General features: G+C 43.3%; 1 protein-coding gene across 1 annotated transcript in view; it reads left to right on the top strand.

Annotated features, from left to right (window-relative positions):
* Positions 1-8,676, top strand: part of LOC104624325 (retinoic acid receptor beta) — a gene marked incomplete at its 3' end in the record, with an annotated part of 78,662 nt that extends 69,986 nt beyond the window's left edge. The window contains exons 5-6 of the mRNA XM_010291662.1: positions 861-1,021; positions 8,500-8,676. Coding sequence (XP_010289964.1) covers positions 861-1,021; positions 8,500-8,676 — 338 coding nt within the window. The remainder of the gene's footprint in view (positions 1-860; positions 1,022-8,499) is intronic.
* Between the last annotated feature and the right edge of the window lie 2,547 nt (positions 8,677-11,223).

Below are 11,223 nucleotides of genomic sequence, written 5' to 3' on the forward strand. Positions count from 1 at the left end.
CGGACGTAGACTTATCTCCTGGGCACGTTTTGTAAAATTAAGCTATTTTCATTAAAAGAACAAAGAGTAGTATGGTGATGGAGCAGCTGTCATATTTTATTACAAAACACAAATATGTGGGAAATCAATTACAGCACGAGTGCCGCACAATGCATATTTCCAGTAATCCCCCACGGCCGGGGGAAGGTAGAAGGCTGATCTGAGCGCAGGAGCAGATGGCAAGCAACTTTAGATAGCTTCACTGCCATTTTTACTCTTTCAAGTGTTTGTGCTTCTCCTTTGATCTTCTGATCTTGAGTTCAATGTGTTTCATCTTCTTTCATTTACTATTTTCAAGTTTAACTTTCCCTTTAAATAACTTTTGCTTGGTGGAGTTTGTGTTAGTATGGGTTTTATTATCTTCTGTACTGTGAAATTTAAGGAGAGAGACAGTTGCTATCTTTCTTTAGTGTTGTTCACATCCAATAAAATACGGACTCCATCACTGCAGAGGACTTCACCATTCACCATTCACAGCTGTAATGATACAATGAAAAAACCTCACCTCACAAAGTTACTGAGACGCTTACAATGCATATGAAGTTGCAGTAGACTTTCTTGGAAGGTAAATCCGATGGGTGTGTGATGGCACATCCACAACAAGCACGTATGGAAGTTTGGTTTCATCATTAACCCAGTAAATTTAATTGTTACAGTTGAGTAATTAAGCTTGCATTAGTATTCTCTGTGCAGATTACATTTTCATCTCCACTTAATTTATGTTTAAAATAAAAGCATTTTGCAGTGTTTTGAAGTAGAGTGGCAAGAGCAACATGGGGTGATCTGAATAACCATGTGATCTGTGTTTGCTTTTTCTATAGCTGTCAGAAATGATAGGAACAAAAAGAAGAAGGAACCTACAAAGCAGGAGACCACAGAAAACTATGAAATGACAGCAGAGTTGGATGATCTCACTGAGAAGATCCGAAAAGCTCACCAGGAAACCTTCCCCTCACTCTGCCAGCTTGGAAAGTACACCACAGTAAGTATGGTTTGTGACATATATGTTCTGGATATGCCTGGATGATGTGAGTTTTGCGTTGGAGGCTTCAGATGTTTTAAGTAGATGCACAAGTAGATGGCATTCCTTGCACCTCCCTAGCCATGAAAAAACACAGGTAGCATGCAAATACATGCTGAAGAAGAGAAATTGCACTTGACTGTAAGCATTACTTGACGGTATTGTGAGCGACTGACTGAAGGATTAATCCAGCCCAGAGACAAGCTTGGAGTCCATGAGTCAATTACATGCCATCATTCATTAGAAATTTGTTGGCTTCTGAAGACATGATCTCTGCTTGTGCGTCAGCAGATTACAACTTTGCAGGTGTAGAGAGCTCTTAAATGCTGCTGGATTAGTGGTGGCAGTCCCAAAGCTGCCAAGGCCAAGGAAAATATGAAATGTCTAAATAAACCAGTTTCCAAAAAGCTCATTTAGAGTTTATTCCTCTTCAAGTATACCAAAATATCACAAAGCAGCAAACACTTTTGCTGCTTTTAGAAATGAAAAATCAGCCCCCGGTCAAGAAGTTCAGTACTGTAGCAATTTCTCCAGAGGATAACTTGAGGGAAGTAAATTTTTTCTGTACATATATATGTGGCTAAATACAGGGAATGTCTGTGATATTTATTGATTTCAGAGAGAAAATTGAATGTCAAGTTTGCAAACACAGTAATAAAAGAGATGCTTGAAAATAAACGTTAGGTAATGTTTTGAGTCCTGTCAGTAGAGGAATGACTTTGCTCGGTCTGGTCTTGCTGGTGATTGGGGCAACACTGGCTCTTTCAGAGGGATGTGCAGAATGTCCTGAAGTAGTCGAGCGTGCGCTCTTGCTGCCGAGGCCGGGAGTTCAGGAGCAGCATGGCTGGGGCAAGGAAACGCCTGCCTCCACGGTTCTTGTCCTCCAGCCCCAGATGGAGATCTGATACCAAGCCCCAGAGGCCAGGTGAAATACCTCTCTCACTGGATTGCTCTCATGTTTTGAGTAAATGCTCTGCTACCGAAACAAACATTAAATTTCTCAAAGAGTAATCTAGGTAAATCCCTGTGTGGCCTCAATATTCACTGTTTTATGGCATACTCATCTATTTACAAAGTGCAAGGCTCAAAACTCTCATGTCTAGGTGCAAGACTTTGTATTTAAGCACAAGAAAAGCAAGCATACATGGTGTGATGTTAGAAAAAAGCATGTTTCTCATGTTGCTGAAAGTATTTTCACAAGCATTTTCACATGTAATTTTGAGATCCACATAAAATGGTTAGTACTGGTGAAGGCGCCTGTCTTCTGCACGCTTCTCTGGTGCTATCCCTGCTCGAGTGAGATGTAGTCAAAACAGTCAGCGTAGGCGTGCTGGTAAATATTACTGTAGCAGGCAAGCTCAGGCAGACCCCCAGGGACCAGCACAGCATGTGAGGCTGGAAGCTCGAAAGTGGCCAGCTGGTGACATAACCAAAGGCAAAGCTGGAGACGATGGGATCCATAGTGTGTCTTTTCAAGGAAATTCCTGGGTTAATGCCCTCCACCCCTCCCTGTGGCATGTGTGTGGTTGCGTCCTTGTCTTACAGTGAATAAAATCTTCTAAACAGGCTCTCACACTTCTGCAAACACAAGAGTGCTTCTGAACAAGCGTGAAAATACCTTCCCGGTTCAAAAACAGTGAGTTTATGCCTTGTAGAAGAGGTGATCGGATATCCGCAGCGGGGACGCATAGCCAGGCGGGTACGCGTGCCAGAGTTCATCACTCACAGGCTGCCGCGCAAATGGCCTGGCCATCCCAGAAGAACAGTCTGTCAATGTGCCTCCCCACGTGAACGTGTCAGTACGTACTGGTGTGATGGTACCTTGTACTGGTAATTGCCAACCATCCTGGCAGGTTGAAAGATAAACCTGGGCACCTATATGCTTGCTTTATGTATGGGATGTCTAAGTATCATTAATATTTCAGCTCTTGAAATGAGGCAAGTGGATGAAACCAAAGAGGATCTTGTTGTGTACCACACCCACCACGGATGCCTTTGTTCTTGGCTTCTTGCTGACCCCCGTGGTGAGTTTATGTCCCCGTTGGAATTTCAGAGCCCTTACTGAGAGCACCTGGATTTAAGCAATGACTGGATGAATCTGGTCTGTCTATGGGTCCCAAGTAACCGTGACCTGACCACACTTTCTCTGAGGCTGGATATTGGTCATTCATATCTCAGGCCAGGTCGGAGAGCTTGGGGAAAGAGATTCTTTGTTTTACCGTTGGCCTGTTGGAAGTCCACAGCCGTTAGCTGCACGTGGCTGAAGCCCCTGCTGCTTTGTCATGGTTTGGTGCTATACAAGTTGCAATAACAAAATGATTCTGAAAGAGTTATTTTTGGCTTACCTTGAATCTTTGAGAGCGGTACAGCTTCCTTCAACTGCTGTGTCAATACTAATAGCAGCGGTGCTAAATACTGTCTTCTTGCCGCATTCCCATAGCCTCTGTGTGAAATGCAGAGTATTTAAATCTCTCATCTAACTAAGGTCTGGTGAGCACTCCAGCTTTTTAAGTAGGAATTCAGTATAAGAGCTCATTTTTGTGAATGCTGTCTCTGCCTGGCTTTGGAAGGGACAGAGTACAGCACTCCCCACATTGCTTGCGCCTGGTGAAAACCTCAGGGATTGAGAATATTCCTCAGTCCTGCTGGGGCTAGAGTATGGGTCATCATCTCCAGCTGCCCATCAGCACAGGAGCAGGGGAGAAGCCTTTCTGCAGCGGCGGAGGATCCATGAGGCAGGAGGAGTGTGTGCTGGGCAGAGGAGCACAGCTTCGGCGCTTGGACAACACCACCAGCTGCTGATCAAACGGCAGGGCTCAGGCAGTAATCTTTCCTTTTGAGATACTTGAAATAGAGACCAGAAGTCAAAAAAAGGGAGTGCATAGCCCTTTTTCTAAACGCTGAGTCCAATGGGAGCTAGAAGCGTACACCACTCTGCTTTTCTTGATAGTTACAAGCTAGTATGGGTAGAAGATTGCCACCAGTCCTGCTTTTATGCCTGGTTCTGCAGTCAGGAAGCACAACGCACTCACGTTGCGGACTGTATGGATCGCTTTTGTAACCTCAGAGTTTTTTATTTAATTCTTTAAGTGAGAAGTGAGTGTTTTGAGTTGATGTGGATTCACTTGATTTTCACGAGCTTTGCACTTGTGCGCTGCTAGAGACGGTGGACTGAAGAAACTGTTCTGCAAGCATGGCCTCTGTGTGCCTTCACTTACGTGATTGTTCAGACTGGTTTAAAACATGATTTTGTTTGTTGCTAAAAAGAGCAAAGAATTTTAAGTATAAGAGCGTGGAGTAAAAAAGACCTCGCAGAGGTACAGTCATAAAAAAACATGTTCAGACTTTTAGCTTGCGTATCTGGCTTCTCTCGCTCTTGAGCACTGCAGCCTGCATTTCCCAGAGGGAAAGGTTACATTCTGATTTTTTTTTTCCCCCCATTTTGTATTTTTATCTGTTCAAAAATGGTTTTGGAGAAGCATTTTCAATTACGTTTTTTTATATCCATCTGCTCTTTAAAAAGAAAAAGTGTCCATATATGTAATAATTACCATACTTTGCATAGTTAATACAAGTCTACTTAAAATAATGGGAGAATAGCACTTGTATTAAATTCCCTGGGTCATTTGACTTAACAGTTGCAGTTGCATTTGGTGGGCAGTGGCAAGTATAGTTCTGCCAATGATGAGAAGCAGCAAGCTGTTTAAACGTAATGGATTTCAAAAGTCCATCATAAATAGATCTGTTTTATTACTGTCATCCAGGTAAGAGAGAGAGCCGTAGTAATTTCTCTGGAGATGTCATACTTTATAGTATAATTGAGTGTAACTATACTGCTTGTCCCTTGAGACTGGTATTATTTGTAAGACTACAGCTGCGTTACGTTCAGCCTCGTAATAAAGGGAGGATAAAACAGAAAATAATTTTGACTCTGCAGACCTTTGCTGCGGGTTCTCCCGGGTTGCCTTTGGCTGGCTGGAACCAGAGAGGTTTTGCATCTCGGCAGCATTTTGTCCTTTCTAAGTGCCGGGCTTAGAAGTTAGGCGGCTATTGTTCTGTGCCGTTGCAGAGGAGTACATATATACATAGATATATCTCTCTCTCTCCATCCTGATGCTGGGACTGAACAGAGACATGTGCTGTGGTCCTCGGTGAACTCGCCGGAGCTGGAGTGGATTGCTGCTTTTACTAGAGAGGCATAGCAAGTGTTCCTGATTAGGGCAGAGTGCCCCTGTGAGCCTTGTTTCCTTTGTAAAGTGGATTTTAAAGACGGTGGGGATTCTGCTACTGTGTATGTTTCTGCGAGTACCTCATCCCGTATCGTTAATGTGGAGATAGAGCAGCCTGCAATGAAAAAACAAAAATGATGGAAAAAATGGGATCAATTTATGTGGCAAAAATGGCTGTTTAATTGGATTTCATAGCAAGGTTGGGCTTTTCCACTGATAAAGATGCCACTAGGGTGTATTACAGTATTGTTCCACCATATGTGCGCTGGTGCAAAGGCCTGAAAAACATGCAAGACTGCTCCTGGAAAAGACACCAAAAAACCAGCTTCAGTAAAATATTCACGAAAAGTCATAGCGTCTGCATCTTTTTCACAGCATGGTTAGAGGAGATCCCCAGGCAAATTTAATCAGAGTTTCTGTTTCTAACATGCGTTTTATTAACCCTGTGTTTTATTGTTCAACCTATACATTGATACTGAGTCAGTTTTGGGTTTACATATTCAGAAATGCTGCTAAAAATCCAGCTATTTTCCATGACCCTGGCAACTACATTCATTACCAAATAAAATGTTGAAAGTCTTTCCATTTGTAGCATCTCAAAGATAATGTGTAAACCACATTAGCTCCAACACTGAGGAATCTGGCACCCGACGTAATAAAACACCCACTTATTTTGTACTTTATTAACTGCCCTTTCTCTTCAGTTTGCATAATAGTGAGTTAGATTTACATTTGTTAAGACGGCCGTGCGTTACTCTTAATAGAAGACATGTCAAACTTCCCGTTGCTGGTACTGCAGCATGATAAAGTAACCTCATATGATACTGATGAAGATTTCGTTCACACTTGGTGGTTTCATGCAACGTCTTTTTTTCCAGATGGATACCCTATTGTAAAATGATTTCCTGCTTTAGGCTCTGCTTTGTGTAGCGCTCCGCTATGCCATCTTTCTATGAACTGGATAAACTGCCTATTAAATTTAATTACAGCCTGAATGACTGCACATCTTGATCTTATTTTTCCTCCAATGTACTGTATTTCACCAAGGTCCTTGAGGATGAAATAAAATAAATCTGAAGGATGCATACTCCAGTAGCCAAAAGAAATGTTTCAAAGGGCATTACAATGACTGTTAACCCATTAGTTTTGGACCATTTTGAAGGCAATTCTTTAGGTTTAGGATTATAAAGATGTTTTCTCCTATCTTTTTCTGCTGTCATTTAAAAAACCAAAACAAAATAGAGGAAGTTCCCAGAATAAAAATTCAAACAGAAATGAAGAAGTTAATTTCTTATCCCTTAAAAAGAGGGGGAGCGAGGAAGAGCACCTATGCACCTTCAACTACGCTAACTGTTCAGCATGGTTAGCATTTATTTTTTGCAATAAGGGCCTAATGTAAGTATTACTGGCTCAAATCTCCACCCTGCTGCATGTGAGGGTGAATGTCGGGCTGGCGTTGCCCTTGGGACCCGTCAAGGACTTTCCCCTTCGTGACTGACGGTGGTCGTGGCACCTGCGAAGGCAGCCCCGGGAAGGGGGGACAGAGCGTCACAGCCAAGCTGAGCTCACCCCACATCCCCTCATCGACCTCTTCAGGCCCTGTGTCCTTCCTGTGAACCAAAGAAAGCTGGTAAGCTGATGGCTTCAAGAGTTTCCAAGGAGGTGGACGTCTCACCGTCAGCACCTATGGTGGCAGGGTCACTGGAGATGTTTCCTCCAAGAAAGTGCAATCCGTGTAAATTGAATGCTTTTCGATGGCTATCTGCCGTGTCTGTTAGACTTTTAGGTTGAGACTCTTCTCATTTAACTTCAATTTTAAAGTTAATTAGACATTTTAAATTTTTAACCAGCTAAGACTAAGGCAGCTAATCACATGGGCTTCCCTTGCAGCTGGGGAGAAAGCTGCCAACTGGGGGGATTTTTCCTGACCTGCCGTAGGTACCTATCTGGAGTGGGTGAGGCCTGTTTTTGGAGATGCCTCTGTCTTGGTTAGTCAACAGGCTCAGATTGGACGTGGAAGAGGAAAACTCCACCTTTGTTTTTCTGTGGTTGCAAATTGAAAACCAGTGTGTTTTTACAGGTAAAATTCCTCTTGCAATGAAGAGGGGATCGCCAAGACGCTGAAGGCAGCTGCAACACACCAAACCATGAAATATTTGGGGGGGGACACCATCACACTGACTGCATCCTGAACAGCACTGGATAAAATGTTGGCAAAATGAGAATATGCTGCGTACTGGGGAAGGAGGAGAGGAGCTTCGGGTATTCCAGAGCTCTGCCGTTACCCATTTCTTGTCACCCCATGGGAATCATGGGCGGATTGGAAACAACTCACCGGGTCTCCTCATGCCCCCATCGTTTGTTGGACTAGCCTCATACAAATTACAGGAACTTTTGAGGCAGACGGTTCTTGGCTGACATATTTAACTTGTCCAAGGGTTAAGTGGTTATTCTGCATGTATGAAAACATGAATTTAATCAGAAACTTAGCACAGATGTGCTACGTATCCTAACAAGTGATGGACTTTTGGATTAAGATACATGAATATATAGAAACAGTCTCTGAAAGATGCAGCTGGAATGTCCTTGTAACACTTCAAACAGTAGGGAATATGTTGGATGTACCATCGAATGAGCATATAGCATTCATCAGCGCACATGGTGTTTTTCCTAACGTCGTGTAAAGAAGTGCTCTTTAATTCATGGGAGACTGTAGCTTGAGAAAGCTGTAAAACTCTTGCAGAGCCACAGAGCAGATAAATTAAGTAGAACTAATTTGCTAAGACCTTAAGTATGTGAAACTATGTTCCAAATATTGTGCTGCTTTTTCCAGATGAGGACCTGATATTCTTGTTCCACTGTTCATTTATATTTTCTGGGTTACAACTGTAAATTGTCTCTCTCAATGCACTTATTATATAATGGCAAGGAAGAATAATGATAGTGGCATTTGGAAATGTTTAAGTTCATTTGTATTCCTTGTACAGATGGCCTCTGCAATCGTAAGTAACAGAGAAATATCCAAGGAATTTTCAGACGATTAATCCAAGTTTAAAACCAGCATCATCCCAACAGCAAGCTGCAGAAAATGCCTGGAATGTTAATAGAAAGTACTTCTGGAAGGATATTCGGTGGTTGTTTCTTTCCCTTGAAAACCATTTACTGAAAGGGACATTGTTGATTTATGGTGCCTTCTGTCTGTCTTTCCAGAACTCCAGCGCAGATCATCGGGTTCGACTGGACCTCGGACTTTGGGACAAATTCAGTGAACTTGCAACAAAGTGCATTATTAAAATAGTGGAATTTGCAAAGCGATTGCCAGGCTTTACAAGTTTGACCATTGCAGACCAGATAACTCTACTTAAGGCAGCCTGCCTGGATATACTGGTATGTATTTTTAACATCATTGTTATACCACTAATGTATTTTCTATTGCTCTTCTTACTGTAATCGACAGGGAGAGGGGGTCAAATACTGTTCCAGCCTTATGGTTGTAAAATTGAACTTACCGGGTAGTCTGGTAAGGTCACGAGTGAACTCTAGTACATCTACAGACGTGTGTTACACGGGATGAACATACTTTAAAAATAAGTCCTTAGAGTTTGTGGATTTCAGAAGAGTTGCAAGAAGGGCACATTTTGGAATTGTGGCAGTAACTTGAAATATGTGCAACTTTGGAAAAGCGTCCTTATTGTTAACACTAAAGAGAGATCTGATTCTCTTTCCTTCCTCCTTCGTTCTCCCTCCAAAACATAATGCCCTGTATAAAGGATACCTAGAAAGACAGTGCACTGCATAACGTTTTAGGAACGTGCTGTTCCTGTGCTAATGAGGTGATTTGAGGAACAAATCACAAATCTTCAGAGTGAGGTTTTTGCAGGTTGTAGAGGAGAACCTGGTGTGCCTGGAGCCCAGCAGGCACAAGCCTCTGGCATGCAGAACCCCCGGCTTTCATCAGTGCCACAGGCACCTGGGGAAGTGGACTTGGTAATGGACTCTCTACAGATTTTGGCTAAATGTCATTTAATTTTAAATAGGCAAGCGTACAACCTGAAGCAGGGAACTGTGCAGGTGGGCTTGGAGTTTTTCTCCAGACCTTGCCACTACGTCAGGGCAAGCTGTCTTCCCTCCCTCTGTCTCCAGTTGTTTCTGTCACGCTGACCTTCAGAGGAGCCCTGTGGGATCTCAGCATTTCTTTGTCAAGACCTTAGAGGTCTTCAGGCTTTTAGTGGCAAACACGCTTCTTACAATTTGTTGTAGCAATAACTTTCAGTAAAACAGTATTTTCAGTGTGTTTTAAACGTATTTTAAATGTTTTCTCCTGAGCACATACCTTCAGGTCTTCATTGAGCCAAGCATGGCCAAGAAGCCCATTGAAGGATGCCTCCTGTAGATGTATTTTTTGGCATGACACAGGAGTTTAAACTAGGGAATTTGAAGTTGAAGTAAGTAATCTTGCTTCAAACAGGATCATATCGAGGAGGACGTTAACTGCTGTGACCTTTTCCTCTTGTTTTGTCAAAAGCTGTTTTGAAGAATCACTTCTAGAGGACATTGATGAAGGTGGGAGAGGGGAAGCGATATTATTCTTTGGCCTATGAAAAAGGGAAGGTTGAGCTTGCCGTGCCATGCTCGAGAGTCCTCTCTCGTTGTCCCCTTTGTCAGGGGACAAGTAGTGTCCAGGCACTCATTTAGACTTGACCATCTCATCGTTACTGTGTGTGGTCCCTCCACGGGGCAGGGCCATTCGTTACCAATTACACATCACCAGCTCTGTCCTGATAAGACACAGTTACGTTCCCCTTACACCAAGAGGCATGCAGTAATCAATGTGGTATTACCTCGAGTGTATTCTGCCAGAGGTGCGGGACGGGAACTGCTTTGTGCTTTGCTGTTGTAACCAGTAACAAATGGTTAATAGAGAAACTACCCAAAACTGGTGGGGAGGAGTCAGGATATAGCAAGAACCTGCGTGTCCAAACTCTTTATGCCTAAAACTTCAGCCCTTAAGCTGCCGCCCGCTATTTGGAGCTGCCATGCCCTGGCTCCGAAGCTGCTGGAAAAAAAACACGCCCTAATTCTGTAATTGCTCAGGATCCTGTAAGCTCCTGGCGCTCAGTCTTGGGGTGGGTAGTGGGAGCTTACCCCGGGAGCACCACGGCCCCTGCGGCACAGCTTCTCGCACTGCCCGTGTCACTGAGGCTGGCTGGACAACATCAAGTGTTTAGGGGTAGCCTTTCTGCTAGAAGTTTTATCTGAAGAGCCTTTATCAAAGTGACTAAATAAAAGCCTAATTGCCAGATTAGAAAAAGGAATAATGAAGCAGGTGGTAAACGGTGACTTTATTTCAACTAATTAATGGATAGAAAGGGTTGATTCCTTAATACAATTCTCCACTTTTACTTTGTTGTCGTGTGGCAGCCTTCAAGCTCTAGTTACAAACTTTACTGAGACCTGTCAGTCTCGATCACCTGCTCGTTCTCTTTTTTATTTTTCATGAAGTCGGAGAAGGTGACACATCCGAGCGAGGGGGTTGTAGTGAGTGCCATAGCTACCCATAGCAGGGAGGAGCTGCGGCTTTCCCAAAAAGCAGATAGGATGTGGTTGCCACGAAGAGTCCTAACTCACCGTGCGACATTTACACGAGCTTTATGTGACTATTTTATATGCTGCTTAAGAAGGAAAAGGGATAATTACCACAGGGACAGTAACGCGTGGTAATGTGAAATGCCCATATCCATTAAACCCACCTCACCTGCACATAATCGGAATTGCCGTGCAGTTCTGTATCTTTATTTAAGCTAAACTTCGGTACTTGGAGCAGGGTGTTAATAGCTCGTACTTCAAGCGAGCTAGTTCTCCTAATCGTGAGTGTTCTGAAAGTTCATTTTCTTGTGCATTGAGACGGGGAGCGAGCGCCGTTGCCCCTCCTGC

The sequence above is a fragment of the Phaethon lepturus genome, unplaced genomic scaffold (assembly GCF_000687285.1).
Source record: "Phaethon lepturus isolate BGI_N335 unplaced genomic scaffold, ASM68728v1 scaffold6517, whole genome shotgun sequence".
NCBI classification, from domain to species: Eukaryota; Metazoa; Chordata; class Aves; order Phaethontiformes; family Phaethontidae; genus Phaethon; species Phaethon lepturus.